At 42.4% G+C, this 25458-nt stretch overlaps 1 protein-coding gene across 2 annotated transcripts; it reads right to left on the bottom strand.

Annotated features, from left to right (window-relative positions):
• Positions 1 to 6357: 6357 nt before the first annotated feature.
• Positions 6358 to 25436, bottom strand: LOC117749196 (rho GTPase-activating protein SYDE1). 2 transcript variants are annotated; one of them, XM_034559448.1, is made up of 15 exons: positions 25223 to 25413; positions 19478 to 19758; positions 17364 to 17791; positions 17200 to 17321; positions 16483 to 16815; positions 16039 to 16234; positions 15345 to 15508; positions 14733 to 14822; positions 14527 to 14615; positions 12420 to 12557; positions 11471 to 11597; positions 10153 to 10328; positions 9440 to 9689; positions 9058 to 9354; positions 8433 to 8647 (listed from the first exon to the last, which is right to left on the bottom strand). In XM_034559448.1, the coding sequence occupies exons 1-15, from the start codon at positions 25305 to 25307 to the stop codon at positions 8457 to 8459; spliced, it is 2967 nt and encodes a 988-aa protein (XP_034415339.1). In that variant the 5' UTR covers positions 25308 to 25413; the 3' UTR covers positions 8433 to 8456. The 2 variants fall into 2 exon arrangements, with proteins under 2 accessions (XP_034415338.1, XP_034415339.1); XM_034559447.1 differs by having other exon boundaries at positions 6358 to 8647; positions 17200 to 17791; positions 25223 to 25436.
• Between the last annotated feature and the right edge of the window lie 22 nt (positions 25437 to 25458).

The following is a 25458-nucleotide window of genomic DNA, read 5'->3' on the forward strand; positions in this document are numbered from 1 at the left end:
ATGTTTTTACAAGACTTCATGTATGTTTTTACAAGACTTCATGTATGTTTTTAGGAGACTTCTTGTATGTTTTTAGAAGACTCATTGCAAGTTTCTAGGAGACTTCTTCTATGTTTTTAGAAGACTTCTCGTATGTTTTTAGGAGACTTCTTGTATGTTTCTACAAGACTTCATGTATGTTTTTACAAGACTTCATGTATGTTTTTAGGAGACTTCTTGTATGTTTTTAGGAGACTTCTTGTATGTTTTTACAAGACTTCATGTATGTTTTTAGAAGACTTCATGTATGTTTTTAGAAGACTTCTCGTATGCTTTTAGAAGACTTCTTCTATGTTTTTAGAAGACTTCTCGTATGTTTTTAGGAGACTTCTTGTATGTTTTTAGGAGACTTCTTGTATGTTTTTAGGAGACTTCTTGTATGTTTTTACAAGACTTTATGTATGTTTTTAGAAGACTTCTTGTATGTTTTTAGAAGACTTCTCGTATGCTTTTAGGAGACTTCTTGTATGTTTTTAGAAGACTCATTGCATGTTTCTAGGAGACTTCTTGTATGTTTTTAGAAGACTCATTGCATGTTTCTAGGAGACTTCTTGTATGTTTTTAGAAGACTTCTCGTATGCTTTTAGGAGACTTCTTGTATGTTTTTAGGAGACTTCTTGTATGTTTTTACAAGACTTCATGTATGTTTTTAGAAGACTCCTTGCATGTTTCTAGGAGACTTCTTCTGTGTTTTTAGAAGACTTCTCGTATGCTTTTAGGAGACTTCTTGTATGTTTTTAGAAGACTCATTGCATGTTTCTAGGAGACTTCTTGTATGTTTTTAGAAGACTTGTATGTTTTGAGGAAACTTCATGTATGTTTTTGGTTTTTAGGAGACTTAAGGTATGTTTCTAGGAGACTTCATGTATGTTTTGAGGAAACTTCATGTATGTTTTTGGTTTTTAGGAGACTTAAGGTATGTTTTTAGGAGACTTCATGTATGTTTCTGGGAGAATTCTTGTATGTTTTTTCTAAATGTATAAATGTAATCTTGGATGTTTGTCTTGGTCAGAAGAGGCCATGTCTTCCCTTGACCCCACAGCCCAAACATGTGAAGAAGGGCGACTGTGGGTCAATGGTTAGCAGGTCTGTCTTTTAATTAGTGTATCGGCGGTTCTGTTCTACGGTGTATCATTGTATAAAATGGATAAAAGCGCCAGCTAAATGAAATGTAATGTACAGGAGGTTGTTGTCACATCTAGTACCCAGACAGTACTCACCAGACATTCCTGCAGCTCTTAATGTTGCGGATCCGGGTTGTGAAGGGAGGTGCAGTTGTTGCTAACGTCACTGTTCTCCATATATTCTCCACTTGATGATGAAGTCTTCACTGTGTTCCATGGTTTATCGAATGCCTTGGACATTATTTGGTACTCTTCTTCTGACTAATACCTCTAAACAATGAGATCACTCTGAGGCTTTTGCTGTAAGATGCAACTCAGAAAATGTCAGGAAGATGCTCCTAGAACGACTGAACTTTATCTGGGATTAATCCCTTTAAATGATGGCAGGTGTGTACTGACGACTATTTCACACGAGTTTGAATGTGATTGGTTAATTCTGAACACAGCCACATCCCCAGTTAGAAGTTTGGGAAAAGGTTCAGACATGATTTATCTTTGTCTCAATTTTTACATCACAAAAATCTGGCATTTTAACAGGTGTACAGTTTTTATATACACAGTATATATTTGTGTGTGTCTGTCTGTGTGTATGTACTGTATAAATATCTATATATCTATACATAAGTCTACATAAGTCTTCTTAAGTCTTTCCTGGAGCTTTGCCTCCATCTGGTGGACGAAGTGAAGACGACATGCAGAGAAACAAGATGTGATGAAACATCTCCGTCCTGTGGAGCCAATACATAATATATAATAATAATATAAAAATAATCATTATAATATAATTGTGATTGACTGTGTTGAACTGGAATTCAGGCACTTTTTTTTCAGGACATATATATATATATAAAACTAACTACTGTTTTTAGTGTAACTCTGTTACAGAATGGCAATACATGAGAGAAATAGACTTTAGATTTTATTCTGAAAGGACACACAAAAGTAACAGTCAATCGCTCCCAGCTTCCATCACTTCCTGCCATGCTCACTAAATGCGGGGCTACTCGTGTTTCCTAGAGTCCAAAAAATTAGGATGGGAGCCAGAGCCTTCAGTTATCAAGCTCCTCTTTCTCAATGCTAGCAGCCGGCTAGCTCGCTAGTAAGCCTCATTAAGTGGCATTAATCATGTCTGTTAGCATGTACATGCTGTACAACATCAGGACAATACGACCTCTTCTCACTCAGAAGGTGGCACAGGTTCTGGTCCAGGCTCTGGTCATCTCACGGCTAGACTATTGCAACTCCCTCTTGGCAGGTCTACCTGCTAATGCCATTCGACCTCTACAGCTCATCCAGAATGCAGCTGCTCGACTGGTCTTCAATCTCCCGAAATTTACCCACACTACTCCGCTCCTACGCGACCTTCACTGGATACCGGTGGCCGCCCGCATCCGCTTCAAAACATTGGTACTTGTGTACCGTGCTGCGAATTGATCGGGTCCAGTCTACATCCAGGACATGGTCTAACCTCACACTCCAGCTCGTTCACCTCGCTTGGCTTCTGCCAATCGGCTTGTAGCTCCTTCACTTCGAGCTAAACACTCAACAAAATCACGACTGTTTGCTGTGCTGGCTCCTCATTGGTGGAACGAGCTCCCCATTGACATCAGGACAGCAGATAGTCTCTACATCTTCCGTCGCAAACTAAAAACACATCTTTTTCGACTATACCTTGAATAGGGAAGGTAGAGCCGTAGTAGCACTTTGGTAGCACTTAAAGGTCTCTTACTGATAGCACTTTGTAGTTTAACACTTTAGTAGCACTTAAATGTCTCTTACTGATAGCATTTTGTAGTTTAACACTTTAGCAGCACTTAAATGTCTCTTACTGATAGCACTTTGTAGTTTAACACTTTAGTAGCACTTAAATGTCTCTTACTGATAGCACTTTGTAGTTTAACTTTATTGAAGAAATTGTACTTTCTTGATTCTTGTTGTTCTGAGTTTGGACTCATGGTTTAATGCACTTATTGTAAGTCACTTTGGATAAAAGCATCAGCTAAATGACATGTAATGCAATATTGTTTATGTTCTTTGAATTTGAATAAAAAATATATTCAAAAAAGGTAGGACCTAATAGTCAAAGGAACAGATCACTAAATAGTCAAAGAAACCAAGGAACAGATAACTACATAGTCAAAGGAACCAAGGAAGAGAACCAAATAGTGAAATAAACCAAGCAACAGATAACCAAATAGTCGAAGAAACCAAGCAACAGATGACCAAATAGTCAAAAGAACCAAGGAAAAAAATGACCAAATAGTCAAAGGAACACAAGGAAAAGATGACCAAATAGTCAAAGGAACCAAGGAAGAGAACAGATGACCAAATAGTCGAAGGAACCAAGGAAGAGAACCAAATAGTCAGAGGAACCAAGCAACAGATGAACAAATAGTCAAAAGGAACCAAGGAACTGATCCATCCCTCTTCAACAGTCCGTTCTGGGTCCCCTTCGGTTTTCTGTCCACACAATGCCTTAAAACCATGTTTGTGCTGACGATGCTCGGTTATGTGTGGGTGTATTTATTTAAAACCCTCAGTTCCTCATCTCTGAAACTAAATCCTGGAAGTCCCAAAAACATAATTAAGTTTCTATGAATCTGAAGTTATTCTGTTTGGGCCCCAAAATTCCATCAGCTCTCGTGGTCTGTCAAATAATATTAGGGAGACCGCTAGAGATTATTTAATTCATAATGTGGAATATTTTATTTTATATTTGTTATATTTTCTCCATATTTATTTTTTCCAAGTTACATTTGATCTATTTATATTGTTTAAATAATGTTATATTGAATCCCTCTATTTAATTGTACACGTTATTATTGTATTCCTATATGTTGTATGTACAGTATACTATAGTAAATAGTAAAGTATAGTATCATACAAAGAAAATGTAGTATTATGAATATAATAAATATTGTCAGGTCTTTCCTGCTCTTCTAACACATCTTTATATATATATATATATATATATATATATATATATATATATTTATTATATATATAAATATGTATTATATATTTATTTTTTTTCATCTACGTAACATTTCAAAAATCAGGCACATCTTGTCTCAAAAAGATGCAGAAAAGCTGGTTCACGCGTTTGTTACTTCCAGACTAGATTACTGCAACTCCTTATTATCAGGCTGCTCTAATAAGTCTCTTAAGTCCCTCCAGTTGATCCAGAATGCTGCAGCTCGTGTACTCACAAAAACTAAGAAAAGAGATCACATGACTCCTGTATTAGCTGCTCTGCACTGGCTCCCTGTAAAATCAAGAATCACATTTAAAATTCTTCTCCTCACCTACAAAGCCTTGATTGGTGATGCACCTTCATATCTTAAGAAGCTTGTAGTACCATATTGCCCCACTAGAGAGCTGCGCTCACTAAATGCGGGGCTACTTGTGGTTCCTAGAGTCCTAAAAAGTAGGATGGGAGCCAGAGCCTTCAGTTATCAAGCTCCTCTTTTATGGAACCAGCTTCCACTTTCAGTCCTGGAGGTAGACACAGTCACCTCATTCAAGAATAGACTTAAGACTTTCCTCTTTAATAGCCCTTATAGTTAGGGCTGAATCAGGTTTGCCCTGGTCCAGCCCCTTGATATGCTGCTATAGGCTTATAGGCTGCTGGGGGATGTTTTAGGATACACTGAGCACCTATCTCCTCTTCTCTCTCTCCTTATGGATGAATTTACATCTCTCCATTGCACCTTATTAACTCTGCTTCCTCCCCGGAGTCGTTGTGACTTCACGTCTCATAGGGTCCATTGGACCTGGAGGTGTCTGATGCTGGTGAGCCGGCCTCCCATTGGCCCTGCTGATGCCCCGCCCCCCCTCCTCTCTACCTCCTTCTGTTTCATGGATTGGAGTTCCATTCATACATTGTCATATTCATGTAATGTGTTTATGTAACTCTGTAACTCTGTTCATCTGGTCACATGACATCTATTCATCTGTCCATCCGTGGAGAGGGATCCTCCTCTGTTGCTCTCCTGAAGGTTTCTTCACTTTTTTTCCTGTCAAAGGTTATTTTTGGGGAGTTTTTCCTGATCCGATGTGAGGTCAAAGGTCAGGGATGTCGTATGTTTACAGATTGTAAAGCCCTCTGAGGATAATTTGTAATTTGTGATATTGGGCTATACAAAATAAACTGAATTAAATTGAATTGAATATATACTTATATAACTATATTAAAGGCGAGAGAGTGGATCCGCTGCTGTGGCGCAGTTTCAGATTTACCTGGTACAGTGCATTGGGAACCAGTAGAGTCCAGCAGAGTCCCATACAGACCGAGCGAGCACGAGAGCTCTCTGTTTCTCATTCTTTTCTATATTTTAATTATTTTCTTTCTGTTTTTCAGCCATTTTCAGGAGGAGAAGCTGCAGGTCCGCGCACTGCGACACGCCTCCCGACAAGAGAAAGCAGCCAATCAGCGCTCTGAGCTGCCAGTCGCTCACTGGCTCTGCCAATCAAAAGAAAGACAAGCGTTCCAGCCCTGACGTCACGGAAAATGTTGGTGCGTTTAGAACCCTGAGGCAGGACTGACAGGCAGAACTTAGCTCTAAATAAAAAAAAAACTACAACATGAACTGTTAATTTAGACGTAATTATATATGTTAATTATAATCACAACTATGATTTATTTGATGTATCCTTTTTACTATTATTTACAGAATTTGAAAAATAGGTAAACAAATTAGGTAAGAAGGCTTCTCATGTTACCAGAAACATGTTAACTTTATTGAAGGAATTGAATTGATTCTTGTTGTTTTTGGTTTTATGCACTTATTGTAAGTCGCTTTAGATAAAAGCGTCTGCTAAATGACATGTAATGTAATGTAAATGTATTGTAATGTTGACAGGTCACATGATCATTATCAACAGCAAGTAATTAACCTCATTATGAACAGATGCTTAGTTTGAATAAATATAATCAATATGAATTATAGATAAATAACCAGACCTGGACTCACTCCGGTCCCACATCACTGAAATCTATTCCCTTAATGTGAATATATTTCTGATGTTTGAGTTTCAAAACATTTGTTTTGAATATTCCTGATGTTAATGCTGCTCGTGTGACTGCACCCTTAAATTACATCTTCAAACTGAACTTGTTTGAAGAACTGAAGTGTCTTTCAACTTTGTCTTTGAAAATGTAAAAATCATTGGCTTATACATAAAAAACATCCTACTACTACTAATGTGTTTAATCGTTTGGTTAATAAGACATACAGACAAGCTGCTGTGGTCTGTTCCAACAGGAACTGTGCTTCAACACTTTGGTTATCTGCATAGAAACATCGTCATAATCAATAAAAGAAAACGTAAGTGCTTATTATCCTTGTGCAAAAAAAGAAATACTGTCAAAAAACAAGATGAGCAAACAGATAAAAACAACATCATTGGTAACACTGATATGGCCTTGAATTCCTTCTGTGGCTTCACAACATCATCACAGTTAAAACTCTGTACCATGAAAATACTGACTACCAGCTGCAGCTCACATCGCTCTGCTGCTCCACCAGCAGTACATGAACCAGCTGGGGATACATGAACCAGCAGGGGGTACATGAACCAGCTGGGGGTACATGAACCAGCAGGGGGTACATGAACCAGCTGGGGATACATGAACCAGCAGGGGGTACATGAACCAGCAGTGGGTACATGAACCAGCTGGGGGTACATGAACCAGCAGGGGGTACATAAACTAGCTGGGGATACATGAACCAGCAGGGGGTACATGAACCAGCTGGGAGTACATGAACCAGCAGGGGGTACATGAACCAGCTGGGAGTACATGAACCAGCAGTGGGTACATAAACCAGCTGGGGGTACATGAACCAGCTGGGGGTACATGAACCAGCTGGGGGTACATAAACCAGCTGGGGGTACATGAACCAGCAGTGGGTACATACACCAGCTGGGGGTACATGAACCAGCTGGGGGTACATGAACCAGCAGGGGGTACATGAACCAGCTGGGGGTACATAAACCAGCTGGGGGTACATGAACCAGCTGGGGGTACATAAACCAGCTGGGGGTACATGAACCAGCAGTGGGTACATACACCAGCTGGGGGTACATGAACCAGCACGGGGTACATAAACCAGCTGGGGGTACATGAACCAGCTGGGGGTACATGAACCAGCTGGGGGTACATGAACCAGCACGGGGTACATAAACCAGCTGGGGGTACATGAACCAGCTGGGGGTACATAAACCAGCTGGGGGTACATGAACCAGCTGGGGGTACATGAACCAGCTGGGGGTACATAAACCAGCTGGGGGTACATGAACCAGCAGGGGGTACATAAACCAGCTGGGGGTACATGAACCAGCTGGGGGTACATAAACCAGCTGGGGGTACATGAACCAGCAGTGGGTACATAAACCAGCTGGGGGTACATGAACCAGCTGGGGGTACATGAACCAGCAGGGGGTACATGAACCAGCTGGGGGTACATGAACCAGCTGGGGGTACATAAACCAGCTGGGGGTACATGAACCAGCAGTGGGTACATACACCAGCTGGGGGTACATGAACCAGCACGGGGTACATAAACCAGCTGGGGGTACATGAACCAGCTGGGGGTACATGAACCAGCTGGGGGTACATGAACCAGCAGGGGGTACATAAACCAGCTGGGGGTACATGAACCAGCTGGGGGTACATAAACCAGCTGGGGGTACATGAACCAGCTGGGGGTACATAAACCAGCTGGGGGTACATGAACCAGCTGGGGGTACATAAACCAGCTGGGGGTACATGAACCAGCAGGGGGTACATAAACCAGCTGGGGGTACATGAACCAGCTGGGGGTACATAAACCAGCTGGGGGTACATGAACCAGCTGGGGGTACCTAAACCAGCAGGTGGTACGTAAACCAGTTGGGGGTACCTAAACCAGTAGGGAGTACAGAAACAAACATAGGGGTATAAACATCAGCTGGGGGTATAGAAACCTGTAGGGGGTTCAGAAACCTGCAGGACTACATCATCGACTGTGCACGTAGTCACCCATTGGTTCGTGGACTGGTTTGAAGCATAATGGCGGTCGTGGGACAGAAGCAGCAGAGCAATGAGTTTGTTCACTAAAAGTTTCAACAAGTAAAAATTATGGCTTTAGCAGTGCAAACAGCCGAACATGTTCCAACAGGATCCAACAGGTTCCAACAGGATGCTACCTTGATTCCCAGAACAACAACATAGTTCAGTTCACATCTTTAGAGGGCCGACGCCTATGGAAACCTCTGTTGACCTCTGGATCACAGAAATAAATGAATCTGGTTCTACAGACAGATGTTGATCTGCTTGGCGAGCTCTCGGTCTAAGTCATGGATCAGAGTGTCGAAGTCTTTCAGACTGAGTCGGCAGTTGAATGGAGCATCAAAATCCATGAACTCTTCCACGTACAGACCTCCTCCTCTGCCTCCTGAGGACCACGCCTCCTTCTTCTCCTCTTCCTCTTCATCCCCGCTGCCTGAAACAGCAACAAGAAGGAGTGAGACTTCAGAGGACCAGAAAGGATCAACATGTTCAGAAGGTTTCTTGAAGTCGAACTACGGTGTGTTGGTGGTGCAGCTTTTAACAAAACAGATTCATGATTTGAGCCAATAAACATTTCCTGAAGGTGCCATTTGCTTCCTGTTCCTGTCTGAATATATGTATGAACCAAAGGAAGGACGAAGATGATCAATATGGAATCGGCACCGTTTTATTTTGGACTCTTTCCTGGTGTTCAACCACAAAGCAGTTGTTTTTTCCTTAAATCTGCTCCGACTCAACCAAAGTGGAACTGACTAACAGAACCACTCGCTGCTGATATTTTAAAACTCTATACTCTAGGAATAAAGACGTGTATAGTGATGAAGATTGATTTCCTTTGTGTACCTCTGTCACTTTCACTTCCTGCCACCTCGTCATAATCGGCCTCTTGTCCGGATAGAAGATCTCGCCCACAAACACTCCAATCTCCCGCATACCGGTTGATTGGTGGTGGGCTCTCTAGCCGGGCCAGGCCACCTCGGCCCCGCCGGGACACCACCACCTCCTCCTCAGGGTTCTGGGTCAGAGCCAATCGCAGGGCAGGAGGCCACTCCTGCTGTCCTAAAGGGTTATGGGTAAGGGCGGGGGAGGGAGGCAGGGAGACATCGATGTGGTCGTCTGCTGGGAATCTATGGTTCGGCACTGAGGAGGAAGAAAGGCAACAAAAGATTATGAGCAATGTGACACCTGTTAAAGGCAACAGCACAGCATCTAAGCATGGTCTCACCTGGCCACAGCTGCAGCAGGTAGTGCAATGCCTCAATGTGTCGTTTGAAATTCACCGCACTCGCCATCTCTTCACCGTAACTGAATCCCTTCCCTCCGCCTCTTTCTCCTCTTTCCCCCCTCCAGGCCTCCTGGGTCGGGGTGAGGAGCACCGGGCCGAAGCAGACGGCGAGGTTCTGGTGCGTCATCCTGTTAGAGGAGCTGAGGGACGCAACCAAGCTGAGGTGGTCCAGCAGGAGAGCCAGTGTGGCCTGGAGAGAAGTATTCAGACCAGGTTCACCAGATGAACGGTGTGATGTTTATTTATTTATTTATGTATGTCTGTCTCCGTCAGCATCCTGACAAAGAATATGTTCCTAAATGAATGAATCTGGAATCAAAGCAGATTGAATGCATGTAAAAGTCTCTGCAGATTTACAAAGAGAGGGGTGTTATGGGTAATCGTAGGTGGGCTTGCAGAGGTGCCAGTGAAAATACCTCAACAATACATTACACAGCTTTGCATCAGAATCATTGACGTGTCGACAAAGAGCTTCTATCAAGTTTTTACTGCACAAAAGATTAAATCTCCGACATGTTGAAGAAACTATTTCACTAAACTTTCCATGAGAATGGAGAAATGTGGCAACTTGAAAAAGAAAAAAACAACAAGGTGTCCAGTTGGACACATAGAATGTTGTAGTGTCGTACTGCAGTAGTAGTATTCTGTGTTACCCTCTCTGGAGGCGGCAGACAGGACAGCAGCTCCACAGTGCTCTGGGCCAGTAGGGGATCAGGGGTCCCTGGTGGGGCATGTGGGGGTCGTAGGGTCATGGCCTCCCTGACAACATGGTACAGAGTCCTGGTGATGAGCGGAGACGGTAGCTCCCTCAGGTAGTCCTTCAGAATACCTGATAAAACACAGAGGACAATCAGGGAAAGCCATTGAGGGGGTAACCAAACTTGTGACCTGCTCTGACTGCCGCCATCAGATCGGACACAACACACTGAACTAGCAGTATCTCATTGTGTGTAGTTCACAGACACCCGATACTGATCATGAAGAACCAGTTTCAAAACTATGAAGGGGATTTGATGTGATATCCATGAAACCAGAAAATGTTACAAAAACCCTCACAGTTGTCAGAAGTGTAACAGAGTGAAGCTTTAAGAAATATTCTTTGTCTGAATTCCGGTCATGGACTGTAAAGAAGAAGTGGATGGACTCCCCGTGATGTCTGTGGACTCTGGTTTGGAAGAATCAAGTTCAGCATTTTGGTTTTGATGGCCATTAAATAGAAGTGGATTTAAGTTGTTCAGCATTGCCTTCGATTTCAGACCTGGAGGTGGTCTCCTGGTACAGACCCAGTCCTGCAGAGATGACTTGAACCCTTCAACAACAAAGTCTTGCTTTGGTCTGCAACCAAGTGACCTGCAGCTGATGAAGTATTCTTATACATCACATTACATTACATTACCAGAATCACCAGAATTAGGTCTGATAATCAGTAATCAACAATGTATTTCTTTAATAAAAGAAATGAGAAAAATCATTATCTTTTGATTCCTCTTAGCTCTATCTGAACAGATTATGTGACTGCAGCAGAAACAGCTGGGTCTTCATTTGATACTCCACAATGGAAACAAGGTGGATGAAGAAGTGTCAAAGCAGTTTGACGGGTCTCATAACATCTTTGATGGTTGTTTTGCCATTTCAAACAAAAGATGTTTGTCAGATTCTTTCAGTGTGTTCGGGCTTTACGGCTGATCATTTAGTTCAGGTTTAGTTCATCACAGCCACGAGTCTCTGCAGGAATGTCTGATCAACCAGGATCAGCCCTGTGTCGATAATATCAGGTCAGATACTTGTAGAGACACGTCGGACTAATATACACATCCTGTCCCTCACCATAATATCTCTATCATCTATCTAAGGAGTCAGTGTGGGTCAGGAGACCCTGCACAAATCACGCAAAGGTCATGTCAGACCTGTGACCTTGCTGCCTTGGAAGAGAGTGAATCTGAAGCCACATTACCCGCTGTGTTTACTGACCTGTGATGACGTTGATGTCGGGGTAGAGATCATCGCTAAGACAGACCGCTGAACTGTTCCTCTCAAACCAATCCCTGAGCTCCTTCTTCACAGCGGCAGAACCACACAGTCTGTACAGACCCACCACCTGACAGACAGAGAGACAGACAGACAGACAGACAGACAGACAGGCAGACAGACAGACAGACAGACAGATAGACAGACAGATAGAGAGGCAGACAGACAGACAGACAGACAGACAGACAGACAGACAGATAGACAGACAGATAGAGAGGTAGACAGAGAGACGGACAGACAGACAAAGAGACAGACAGAGACAGAAACAGAGAGACAGTCGGGGTCTTGAACAGCAGTCAGAGGTGGATAAAGTCCAAAATAGAGAGAAAAGCCTTCAGAGGGATCATTCCAGCACAATTGTTATTTTTGAATAATGCGTCTGGTCCTCAGGGTGACCAATCTCAACCCTAACCCAATCACAAACATAACCCCCCACCACCCTAACCCAATCACAACCCTAACCCAATCATAAACATAACCCAATCTCAACGCTAACCCGTCGCTCTGGCTTTATGTGTTTCCAAACAACTAAGTGACCAGCGACTTCGTCCTGTTCACTTATCGCTACGCTCCTGCCTCAAAGGCCTGGCCTCATTGGTCCGGCCTCCTTCGCGATGCCTCCTGCCTGGTGGGCCGGCCTCCTGCATGGTGGGCCGGCCTCCTGCCTCCGTGGCCCTGCTGATGCTTGGGCTATACAAAATACATTGAATTGAATTGATAATGAATCTCCTAACTTTCTGCTGTAGACCTCCTTTTACTATTTAACTCCTTTGAGCTTTTTTCACACCTCAATTTCCGACCAAACCAACAAGCAGCTGCTTGTAGAAATTGAGGAAATTGAGGATTGATTCGTTCCTACCAGTAGTTGAGCTAATCATGAGGCGATAAATACCTTCAGGCCTCTTCGCTCTATCTCTGCCACAGATTTCTGGATCAGAAGAGGGATCATTGATGTGGACTCTTCTTTCTCCACCAGATGGTGAAGTTCAACCCCAAACACATTAGCAGGTACTGAGGCGTCGCTGTTGGGCTGTAGCGAGAAAGTCAAACTATCAACCTTTTTGCTGCGTTCAAACCAAAATCGATGCAAATTTCTTGCACGAGTAGATTACATACAAAATCAATGCACAGACGCGAATAGATATGAATAGTGCAAAAGCCAATCAGCATTGAGATGCTCCGCATATATATATATATATATACCCAGACACAAGGGTGTCTGATGGTCCGTTTGTGGGACTTCCTCAAAACGTACAAATAGTGGTTATTTCTTCTATGGTGAATGGCAGAAATGACTGTTAGAATACAGATATGCCCTGCCTCTTTAACCGAATGACGCGAATAACCACAAATAGTCTGGCGGGTAAAACTCACCCGAGTAAAGCGACACGAAAATTCGCAACACTTTCGGTGTGAACGCAGCGTAACACTGTAATGTATTATTTTAAATTGGGAACTTTTTATAAAGTGTCTGTAGCTCTGATGATGGTCATAGTATCCCTGAGAAGAGGTAAGAGTACACTAACAGTAGTATTACTGTGTACCTGTGTGTCCCAGTAGTAGTATTACTGTGTACCTGTGTATCTCAGTAGTAGTATTACTGTGTACCTGTGTATCTCAGTAGTAGTATTACTGTGTACCTGTGTGTCCCAGTAGTAGTATTACTGTGTACCTGTGTGTCCAGTAGTAGTATTACTGTGTACCTGTGTGTCCCAGTAGTAGTATTACTGTGTACCTGTGTATCTCAGTAGTAGTATTACTGTGTACCTGTGTATCTCAGTAGTAGTATTACTGTGTACCTGTGTATCTCAGTAGTAGTATTACTGTGTACCTGTGTATCTCAGTAGTAGTATTACTGTGTACCTGTGTGTCCCAGTAGTAGTATTACTGTGTACCTGTGTATCTCAGTAGTAGTATTACTGTGTACCTGTGTATCTCAGTAGTAGTATTACTGTGTACCTGTGTATCTCAGTAGTAGTATTACTGTGTACCTGTGTGTCCCAGTAGTAGTATTACTGTGTACCTGTGTGTGCCAGTAGTGGTTACCGGTGGCCGCCCGCATCCGCTTCAAAACATTGGTACTTGCGTCCGTGCTGCGAACAGATCGGGTCCGGTCTACATCCAGGACATGGTCTAACCTTACACCCAGGACATGGTCTAACCTCACATCCAGGACATGGTCAAACCATACACCCCAGCCCGTTCACTTCGCTTGGCTTCTGCCAATCTGCTTGTAGCTCCGTCACTACGAGCTAAACACTCAACAAAATTACGACTGTTTGCTGTGCTGGCTCCTCATTGGTGGAACGAGCTCCCCATTGACATCAGGACAGCAGAAAGTCTCTACATCTTCCGACGCAAACTAAAAACACATCTTTTTCGACTATACCTTGAATAGGTAGCACTTAAATGCCGTAGGAGCACTTAAATGTCCCTTACCAATAGCACTTTGTTGTTTAGCACTTTAGTAGCACTTAAATGTCTCTTACTGATAGTACTTTGTAGTTTAACTTTATTGAATAAATTGTACTTTCTTGATTCTTGTTGTTCTGTGTTTGGACTCATGGTTTAATGCACTTATTGTAAGTCGCTTTGGATAAAAGCGTCAGCTAAATGACATGTAATGTAATGTAATGTAGTATTACTGTGTACCTGTGTGTCTCAGTAGTAGTATTACTGTGTACCTGTGTGTCCCAGTAGTAGTATTACTGTGTACATGTGTGTCTCAGTAGTAGTATTACTGTGTTTTTTCAGTAGTAGTATTACTGTGTACCTGTGTTTTTTCAGTAGTAGTATTACTGTGTACCTGTGTTTTTTCAGTAGTAGTATTACTGTGTACCTGTGTGTCCCAGTAGTAGTATTATTGTGTACCTGTGTGTCCCAGTAGTAGTATTACTGTGTACCTGTGTGTCCCAGTAGTAGTATTACTGTGTACCTGTGTGTCCCAGTAGTAGTATTACTGTGTACCTGTGTGTCCCAGTAGTAGTATTACTGTGTACCTGTGTGTCCCAGTTCTCCTGCAGAGACAGTTTGACATAAAGAAGTCCTCGGGGCTCCAACTTCACACAGAGTTGTTGACTACGACTCCCTGAGAGACAGAAAATCATTATTTATACATTCAAATAATGACGGTGGATCAATCAATCAATCATTAATTCAACCAATCAACCAATCAATCATATCCCAATACTGTTATGTAGTGCACCTTTAAAGAGTGGAGGGATAGAGACTCCTGCCAGACCACAGACCCGGTTCCTGGTTGGACCAGGACCTGATTTAGACCCTGATGCTGCTGCTGGACCACATAAAGAAAATGCTAAATCAGTAGTTTTACTTCAGTAAAGTATAAGTAACTCACTTTAGAAAGTACAGATTAGTGTCAATAAAGTACCAAAGTAAAAGTCATGATGCCGAATAATATCTATTATAATTAATAGGTATTGATTACTGATGGGAGGGGCTAAGGTTCCACCTGCACATCAGCAGTAACTAACATACACACACATTCATACACCGCAGTCACAGCTACGGGAGATATTTTGGGGTTAAGTGTCTTGCCCAAGGACACATAAACATGGGCTAGCGGAGCAGGGGATCGAACCACCGATCCTCTGACCCTGCTCACCACTGAGCCACAGTCGCCCCCAATAGTATAGTACTATATTAAAGTACTATATAGAGTATAGTAGTAGTAGTAGTAGTAGTAGCATAGTAGTAGTAGTATAGTAGTAGTAGTATAGTAGTAGTAGTAGTAGTAGTAGTAGTAGTATAGTAGTAGTAGTAGTAGAAGTAGTAGAAGTAGTAGTAGTTGTTGTACCTGGTGTTAACACCACGATGCGGAGCTGCCGGGCTCGCTCCAGCTCCAGGTGGAAGGCGTGGTTCAATGGGAAGGAGGAGCCTTGCAGGGTCAGGAGGGCAGTCCTGGCTCTCGTCACCCCATCGATCTGGATGGCCAGGAAGACCTCTTTACTCCCCTCGGACCTGAGAGGACATACATCCACACAGACGGGAAGGAAACAATCATTTCACTGACAAACGATACAGATGGAAGCAAAGGTTGACAGTGTTGACGGAACTGAAAACAATCTGCAGCTTTATCAGTTCCCATTTAAATTGTAGGAAGGTTGTTGCTGAATTCTCTTACTCTGCAATTTTATATATTTGCTAGAGCTCTGGTTTATGTCTCTAACTGTCTTCTTCTCCATGGTAACAGCAGTTGAGGCTCATGGTTATTTAGAGAAAGAAAAGATCAGATTTGACAATACATAGAGCTGTAGTTCTTCAAATGTCCACCAGATGCTGCTGCAAACCACCGCTGACTGTATTGAAGTCAATGGGAAAACTTCCCACTTCTCTCGACCAATACAAAGTGCAGTTTTTATAGAAGCTCAGCTCTCAGGAGATCAATTGTCTTTAACTGTCAATCAGCAACGACCTTTAAACAACCTTGCGTTAGCCGCTGTTAGCTGCTGTTAGCTCAGTCCAGGAGTTACTTTGGACAGTGATCTCACCTGCTGGTTTTCATTTCCTCCAGGCCCAGCAGATGGACCGTCAGTAAACCCGTCACCCGCTGGCTGCATCTCGGGGGGTCGGAGTTCACATACAGTCGGAAGGAGCTCATGTCCCACGCCGCTTCCTGGGAAGTTGAGACAGGAGGGGCCTGTTGCCGTGGCAGCAGTTCGGGGGAGTCCCCATCACTAAGATACCCTGAAGGAGAATATATATTTTATGTAAAAATGTCAGCATATATGACAAGGGGTTTAGCTCGTTGACAATAGCTAGCGAGGGAGCAGATACATTAATAGATGCACGCTTCAAGGTTATTATTATTATTATTATTATTATTATTATATATATATATATGTATATATATATATATATTAAATCTTATCTGGTATAATGTAGTTCCAATTTGTATGAATGTCCCCTCTTTATGAAATACGTTTAAACTTGACCTCCTTTTGCCGAGCGGCCTCTCGATGACCGTCGCAATGGTCTGGCTGGAGGGGCGGAGCTATCCAGGTGATACCTGCTGATCACGTTCTGGTTGGCTGCAGAGGACGATGCTGTCTTACTGGTCAACTCATCGCCGCCCCCCCTGCTGTCGCTTCCCTGGCGTTGGGCACGAGAAGAGGAGCGCAGGCTGAGTTTGCGGCGCAGCTCTGGGAGTTTCTTCATCTTAAAGGAGAGTTTCCTCACGGTACCAGGAGACATCAGCCTGTCAATGACACTACCTGACACACCCCCTTTCTTCAAGGAAGAGGAGCTGAAGTCTGAGGTGGCGGGATCTGAGAGAGAGACACACAAAGACGTAGCAACATTAGTCAAGTTTATTATTATTATTATTTATTATACATTAGGCTCTATTGACCTGAAATATTCAATTGAATTTAATTTGTAGAGCCCAAAATCATAAACTCTCAGAGGGCTTTACAATCTGTACACATACAACATCCTTTGACGCTCACATCAGAACAGGAACAACTCCCCCAAAAAACCCTTTAAGGGGAGAAAAAGAGACATGACACACATTGAGTAATAGAGAGCAGGAGAGGGAGAGAGGGAGTACGATAGCTATTCACTTACTGTAGCACGTCCTCATGATAATAGATCATAGACTTTACAATTGCATTATATATATTAGTAGAAGACATAAAAGTGGAGTTGGTTACCTGTGTTTTCTGTGGTGATGTCATCAGTATGATGACTAACACTCAGATTAGTGCCCTCTTGTGGAAATTCACCGCTACGCCTTTCTGCTGACCCCACAAAGACTCCTCCCAGTTGTGCTCTGGTATCTGCTGACCCCACCAAGACTCCTCCCAGTTGTGCTCTGGTATCTGCTGACCCCACCAAGACTCCTCCCAGTTGTGCTCTGGTATCTGCTGACCCCGTCCTCTTGGCTGTTCGTCCGTCCTCCATCTCGTCCCTCCTCCTCCATATCTCCTTCTCCCTGCGTGGACCTCCTGTGTCCTCCTCTTCAGGAATTGGGTTGTACCAGATGTTGCTCTCCTGCTGAACCCCACAGGCCTCATCTGAAGTCTGGGTCTTTCCAGACGCCAGCACCCAGGCTCGGCTACTGCGATCCAGGCTTTGCAGATAAGCTCGCTGGCCAGATAACTTGGAGGACGCTGGTACATCAGGAGAGGCTCTTGGTGGCTTCTGGGCTTCAAGGAGGACAGTGGTAGAACCGACAGGAACACAAGGGGTGCTGGTCATATCCGATGCCAGACTGAGGCACTTCTTGTCGCCATACTGATCTGTCTAGGAATAGAACAAGAAGTTTTGGTCAAAGCACTGAAAAGAAATCCAACACAAGGAGCACAACAATAAGATAAGATTGTATTAAAATAATGGATTCAACGAGCAGGAAGAGAACATGAATATACGATTAAGGTACTAAAAGGACAGATCCAACTACCAGGAGGAGAACATGAAGATAAGGTTACGGTACTAAAAGGACAGATCCAACTACCAGGAGGAGAACATGAAGATAAGGTTACGGTACTGAAAGGACAGATCCAACTACCAGGAGGAGAACATGAAGATAAGGTTAAGGTATTAAAAAGACAGATCCAACTACCAGGAGGAGAACATGAAGATATAGTTAAGTTACTAAAAGGACAGATCAAACTACCAGGAACAGAACATGAAGATAAAATTAAGGTACTAAAAGTACAGATCAAACTATCAGGAAGAGAACACAAAGATAAGATTAAGGTACTACAAAGACAGATCCAACTACCAGGAGGAGAACACGAAGATACAGTTCAGGTACTAAAAGGACAGCACAAACTACCAAGAGGAAAACATGAAGATAAGGTTACGTTACTAAAAGGACAGATTGAACTACCAGGAAGAGAACATGAAGATAAAGTTATGGTCCTAAAAGGACAGATCAAATTACCAGGAAGAGAACATGAAGATAAGGTTAAGGTACTAAAAGTACAGATCAAACTACCAGGAAGAGAACACAAAGATAAGGTTACGGTACTAAAAAGATAGATCAAACTACCAGGAAGAGAACATGAAGATAAAGTTAAGGTACTAAAAGGACAGATCCAAATACCGGGAGGAGACCATGAAGATAAGGTTAAGGTACTAAAAGGACAGATCAAACTACCAGGAGGAGAACATGAAGGTAAGGTTAAGGTACTAAAAAGACAGATCCAACTACCAGGAGGAGAACACGAAGATACAGTTCAGGTACTAAAAGGACAGAACAAACTACCAGGAAGAGAACATAAGGTACTAAAATGACAGATCAAACATCCAGGAAGAGAACATGAGTACTAAAAGGACAGATCAAACAACCAGGAAGAGAACATGAAGATACGGTTATTGTACTAAAAGTACAGATCAAACTACCAGGAAGAGAACACAAAGATAAGGTTGCGGTACTAAAAAGACAGATCAAACTACCAGGAAGAGAACATGAAGATAAAGTTAAGGTACTAAAAGTACAGATCAAACTACCATGAAGGGAAGAAAAAGATAAGGTCATGGTACTAAAAGGACAGATTAAACTACCAGGAGGAGAACATGAAGATACGGTTAGGGTACTAAAAGGACATATCCAACTACCAGGAGGAGAACATGAAGATACGGTCGAGGTAATAAAAGGACAGATCAAACTACCAGGAGGAGAACATGAGGATAAGGTTAAGGTACTAAAAGGACAGATCAAACTACCAGGAAGAGAACATGAAGATACGGTTAAGGTACTAAAAGGACAGATCCAACTACCGGGAGGAGAACATGAGGATAAGGTTAAGGTACTAAAAGGACAGATCAAACTACCAGGAAGAGAACATGAAGATACGGTTAAGGTACTAAAAGGACAGATCCAACTACCGGGAGGAGAACATAGAGATAAGATTAAGGTACTAAAAGGACAGATCAATTCTACAAGGAGGAGAATGTCAATTCAATTAAACTCCCATCTCCTACCTTATTCTGTGCTTGCTTGTGACTCCAGGCCTGCCCAGATGCATCCTGGGATATCCCATCAGAGTTTCTTGGGGTGAAGCTTGACTGCAGCGAGGTACGTGGAGCTGCAGAACCCTGACGGGCCCACAGCTGTTTCTTAGACACTGTTATGTAGTTCTGTGGAGGCGAGGGAGGATCAGGGTCTGTTGCTGGGGAAGTTATGGTCTGCGCCTTAAATGGTGACGATGGTGATGAAGGTGATGAAGACGTTTGGAGGACGGTGTCAGACTTTACTGCAACATCTGCAGGAAACAGCTGTCATTAGCGGCCAATTAAAGCTTTTTAGGTTTTGAGGAGAGAAGAAAGGAGGAATTTGGTGTTCCAGTCTCAATCTTCTGGTTTATGTCAGTTTGTTGAAAACTCAAAACAATCAGAATTTTTATTAAAGAAGTAGCTCTGATTTTAAATGAAAAGGATGTTTAAACTCACTGTCAGCATTTTGTATTTGGGCTGCAAGAAGAAAAGAAGGTCTCTAAATGTGAAACGAATATTTCAACCAGAGAGCTTTTATAGCTACGGCTGGTTCAGGTTTATATTTAGGACTGGTTCAGGTTTAAAGTTAGGGCTGATTCAGGTTTATAGTTAGGACTGGTTCAGGTTTAAAGTTAGGGCTGATTCAGGTTTATAGTTAGGACTGGTTCAGGTTTAAAGTTAGGGCTGATTCAGGTTTATAGTTAGGGCTGGTTCAGGTTTATATAGGGCTGGTTCAGGTGTATAGTTAGGGCTGGTTCAGGTTTATATAGGGCTGGTTCAGGTTTATAGTTAGGCCTGGTTCAGGTTTATAGTTAGGGCTGGTTCAGTTGTATATAGGGCTGGTTCAGGTTTATAGTTAGGGCTGGTTCAGGTTTATAGTTAGGGCTGGTTCAGGCTTATATAGGGCTGGTTCAGGTTTATAGTTAGGGCTGGTTCAGGTTTATATAGGGCTGGTTCAGGTTTATAGTTAGGCCTAGTTCAGGTTTATAGTTAGAGCTGGTTCAGGTTTATAGTTAGGACTGGTTCAGGTTTAAAGTTAGGGCTGATTCAGGTTTATAGTTAGGACTGGTTCAGGTTTAAAGTTAGGGCTGGTTCAGGTTTATAGTTAGGGCTGGTTCAGGTTTATATAGGGCTGGTTCAGGTTTATAGTTAGGGCTGGTTCAGGCTTATATAGGGCTGGTTCAGGTTTATAGTTAGGGCTGGTTCAGGCTTATATAGGGCTGGTTCAGGTTTATATAGGGCTGGTTCAGGTTTATAGTTAGGCCTGGTTCAGGTTTATAGTTAGGCCTAGGTCAGGTTTATAGTTAGAGCTGGTTCAGGTTTATAGTTAGGACTGGTTCAGGTTTAAAGTTAGGGCTGATTCAGGTTTATAGTTAGGACTGGTTCAGGTTTAAAGTTAGGGCTGGTTCAGGTTTATAGTTAGGGCTGGTTCAGGTTTATATAGGGCTGGTTCAGGTTTATATAGGGCTGGTTCAGGTTTGTATAGGGCTGGTTCCGGTGTATAGTTAGGGCTGGTTCAGGTTTATATAGGGCTGGTTCAGGTTTATAGTTAGGGCTGGTTCAGGTTTATAGTTAGGGCTGGTTCAGGTTTATAGTTAGGGCTGGTTCAGGTTTATAGTTAGGACTGGTTCAGGTGTATAGTTAGGACTGGTTCAGGTTTATAGTTAGGGCTGGTTCAGGTTTATAGTTAGGACTGGTTCAGGTTTATAGTTAGGGCTGGTTCAGGTGTATAGTTAGGACTGGTTCAGGTTTATAGTTAGGACTGGTTCAGGTTTATAGTTAGGGCTGGTTCAGGTTTATAGTTAGGACTGGTTCAGGTTTATAGTTAGGACTGGTTCAGGTTTATAGTTAGGGCTGGTTCAGGTTTATAGTTAGGGCTGGTTCAGGTTTATAGTTAGAGCTGGTTCAGGTTTATAGTTAGGACTGGTTGAGGTTTATAGTTAGGACTGGTTCAGGTTTATAGTTAGGGCTGGTTCAGGTTTATAGTTAGAGCTGGTTCAGGTTTATAGTTAGAGCTGGTTCAGGTTTATAGTTAGGGCTGGTTCAGGTTTATAGTTATAGAGACAGAGAGAAGGTTTACAGTTTACAAACACTGTCTGACAGGAAGTTATACTCTCCAGAGGTCAGCCACTTCCTGTCATCTGAATGAAGCCAAAGAGGACCTGATAGAGGATGTTTGTGTGTGTGTGTGCGTGCGTGTGTGTGCGTGCTACAATGAAAACATCTGGTTGTAATGCAGAAGCCTGAGAAATGGAGGGGGAGGAGAAAGAGAAGGAGGAGGAGAGGAAGAGGAGAAGAGAGGAGGAGGAAGAGAAGGAGGAGAGGAGAAGGAGGAGGAGGAGGAGAGGACGAGAAGTGAGGAGGAGAAAAAAAGGAGAAGGAAGAGAAGAGAGGAGGATAAGAAGAGGAGATGAGGAGGAGGAGAAGAGAGGAGGAAGAGGATGGTGGTGGAGGGTGATGAATAAACAGTGTGTCTGCTGATGTCAATGAATGCTCTGTTTTTCAGAATAAACACTGATGGTGTATTCACTATTCATGAGAGGGTTAAAGACACACACACACACACACACACACACACACACACACGCACTGAGCATCAGACAAAGTAAAGCTTTCAGTCGATTCAGGAAACTAAAATTCTCGTTAAAGTTTAGTTTCTTTTTTTTTGAAGAAAGCTTCATTGTTTCTATATTTTAACTAAAAAAAGTTTAATGTTCAGTGAAAAACATGAAATCATCTGTATTCATGGAATTAAACAAGAACGCACTGCAATAAGAATAAACAGGAAATAGCCACGCACACACTGTGAATTCTAATGACAGGAAACTGAAGATGCTTGTGTGTTATATAAATAATAATAATAATTATTATTATTATAAGAGATGTCTTTTGATTAAACCTGAGTCAACAATTAAGCATTAAGTAATACAACTACACAGAAAATAAGGATCAGAATCTGTCAGGATCTGTACTTTTACTTTAACAGATATAGTAGTTTGTTAACTGTAAGTAAAAGAAGGAGAAGGAGAATTAGAAGAAGGGGGAGAAGAAGGAGAAGAAGAAGGAGAAGGAGAAGGAGAAGGAGAAGAAAAAGAAAAAGAAAAAAGAAGGAGAAAGAGAAGAAGAAGGAGAAGAAGAAGAAGAAGAAGAAGAAGGAGGAGGAGGAGGAAAAGGGAGAAGAAGAAGAAGAAAAAAAGAAGGAGAAAGAGAAGTAGGAGGAGAAGGAGAAGAACAAGAAGAAAAAGAAAAAGAAGAAGGAGAATACGGGAAGAAGGAAGAGAAGGAGAAAGAAAAGAAGAAGAATGAGAAGGAGAAGAAGGAGATGAAAGGAGAAAAAGTAGTAGAAGTACAAGTAGTGGTAGTATTAGTAGTAGTAGTAGTAGTAGTAAAGATGTTAGTAACAGTAGTAGTAGTAATAGTAACAGTAGTAACAGCAGTAGTAGTAGTAGTAGTAGTCGTAGTACTAACAGTAACAGTAGCAGTAGTAACAGCAGTAGTAGTAGTAAGGATAATAGTAACAGTAGTAGTAGTAACAGAAGTAGTAGAAGTAGTAGTAAGGATAATAGTAACAGTAGTAACAGTAGTAGTAGTAAGGATAATAGTAACAGTAGCAGTAGTAGTAATAGTAGTCGTAGTACTAACAGTAGCAGTAGCAACAGCAGTAGTAGTAGTAAGGATACTAGTAACAGTAGTAATAGTAACAGCAGTAGTAGTAGTAGTAGTAAGGATAATAGTAACAGTAGTAACAGTAGTAGTAGTAGTAGTAAGGATAATAGTAACAGTAGTAACAGTAGTAGTAGTAGTAAGGATAATAGTAACAGTAGTAACAGTAGTAGTAGTAGTAGTAAGGATAATAGTAACAGTAGTAACAGTAGTAGTAGTAGTAAGGATAATAGTAACAGTAGTAACAGCAGTAGTAGTAGTAGTAAGGATAATAGTAACAGTAGTAACAGTAGTAGTAGTAGTAAGGATAATAGTAACAGTAGTAACAGCAGTAGTAGTAGTAGTAAGGATAATAGTAACAGTAGTAACAGTATTAGCTAGTAACATCAGTAGAAGTAGTAAGGATAATAGTAACAATAGTAGTAGTAACAGCAGTAGAAGTAGTAAGGACAATAGTAACAGTAGTAATAGTAGTAGTAAGGATAATAGTAACAGTAGTAACAGTATTAGCTAGTAACATCAGTAGAAGTAGTAAGGATAATAGTAACAATAGTAGTAGTAACAGCAGTAGAAGTAGTAAGGACAATAGTAACAGTAGTAATAGTAACAGCAGTAGTAGTAGTAGTAAGGATAATAGTAACAGTAGTAACAGTAGTAGCTAGTAACAGCAGTAGAAGTAGTAAGGATAATAGTAACAATAGTAGTAGTAACAGCAGTAGTAGTAGTAGTATGGATAATAGTAACAGTAGTAACAGTAGTAACATAGTAGTAACAGCAGCAGTAGTAGTAAGGATAATAGTAACAGTAGCAGTAGTAACAGCAGTAGTAGTAGTAAGGATAATAGTAACAGTAGTAACAGTAGTAGTAGTAAGGATAATAGTAACAGTAGTAGTAACAGCAGTAGTAATAGTATTAGTATGGATAATAGTAACAGTAGTAAAAGCAGTAGTAGTAGTAAGGATAGTAGTAACAGTAGTAACAGCAGTAGTAGTAGTATTAGTATGGATAATAGTAACAGTAGTAACATAGTAGTAACAGCAGTAGCAGTAGTAAGGATAGTAGTAACAGTAGCAGTAGTAACAGCAGTAGTAGTAGTAATGGTAATAGTAACAGTAGTAGTAGTAACAGCAGTAGTAGTAGTAGTAAGGATAATAGTAACAGTAGTAACAGCAGTAGTAGTAGTAAGGATAATAGTAACAGTAGTAGTAACAGCAGTAGTAGTAGTATTAGTATGGATACTAGTAACAGTAGTAACATAGTAGTAACAGCAGTAGTAGTAATAAGGATAATAGTAACAGTAGCAGTAGTAACAGCAGTAGTAGTCCATCCATCCATCCATTATCACCCGCTTATCCGGGGTCGGGTCGCGGTGACAGCAGGTTCAGCAGGCCGACCCAGGCTTTCCTCTCACCAGCAACACTTTCCAGCTCATTCTGGGGGATCCCGAGGCGTTCCAAGGCCAGCCGGGAGATATAATCCCTCCAGCGTGTCCTCGGTCTTCCCCGGGGCCTCCTACCAGTTGGACGTGCCCGGAAAACCTCTAATGGGAGGCGTCCAGGAGGCATCCTGACTAGATGAACCACCTCAGCTGACTCCTTTGGACACGAAGGAGCAGCGACTCGACTCCGAGCTCCCCCCTGATGTCCGAGCTCCTTACCCTATCTCTAAGGCTGAGCCCGGCCACCCTACGGAGGAAGCTCATTTCGGCCGCTTGTATCCCAGATCTCGTTCATTCGGTCACGACCCAGAGTTCGTGACCATAGGTGAGGGTTGGAACGTAGACCGACCAGTAAATGGAGAGCTTTGCCTTCCGGCTCAGCTCCCTCTTCACCAAGACGGACCGGTACAGCGCCTGTTTTACTGCTGCAGCCGCACCGATCCGCCTGTCGACCTCCCGCTCCACCTTACCCTCACTCGTGAACAAGACCCCGAGATACTTGAACTCCTTCACTTGGGGTAGGCAGTAGTAGTAGTAGTAGTAAGGATAATAGTAACAGTAGCAGTAGTAGTCGTAGTAATCTGGAGTAAAATATGTATTATAATAAGTGAATAAAGTGTGAAGCTTCTCACCGCTCACTTTGGGGTCGGTCTTCCTTCTGGATCTGTCTTTTCCTCTCAGCCTAGAGAAGGTTCTCTTCAGCAGGGGCTCGGCCATGTTGGACCTCCTCCTGCTCCTCCTGCTCCTCTAGGTGGAGGTCCTGGAGACGAGGATCCAGCAGAGGAGTCAGCGCTCTTTCATGGTGTTTAGGTCACAGTGTTCACACTCGGCCATGACTCCGACTCTGAGCTGCAGAACAGGAAATGAA

This window comes from Cyclopterus lumpus, chromosome 19 (assembly GCF_009769545.1).
Source record: "Cyclopterus lumpus isolate fCycLum1 chromosome 19, fCycLum1.pri, whole genome shotgun sequence".
Taxonomy (NCBI): Eukaryota; Metazoa; Chordata; class Actinopteri; order Perciformes; family Cyclopteridae; genus Cyclopterus; species Cyclopterus lumpus.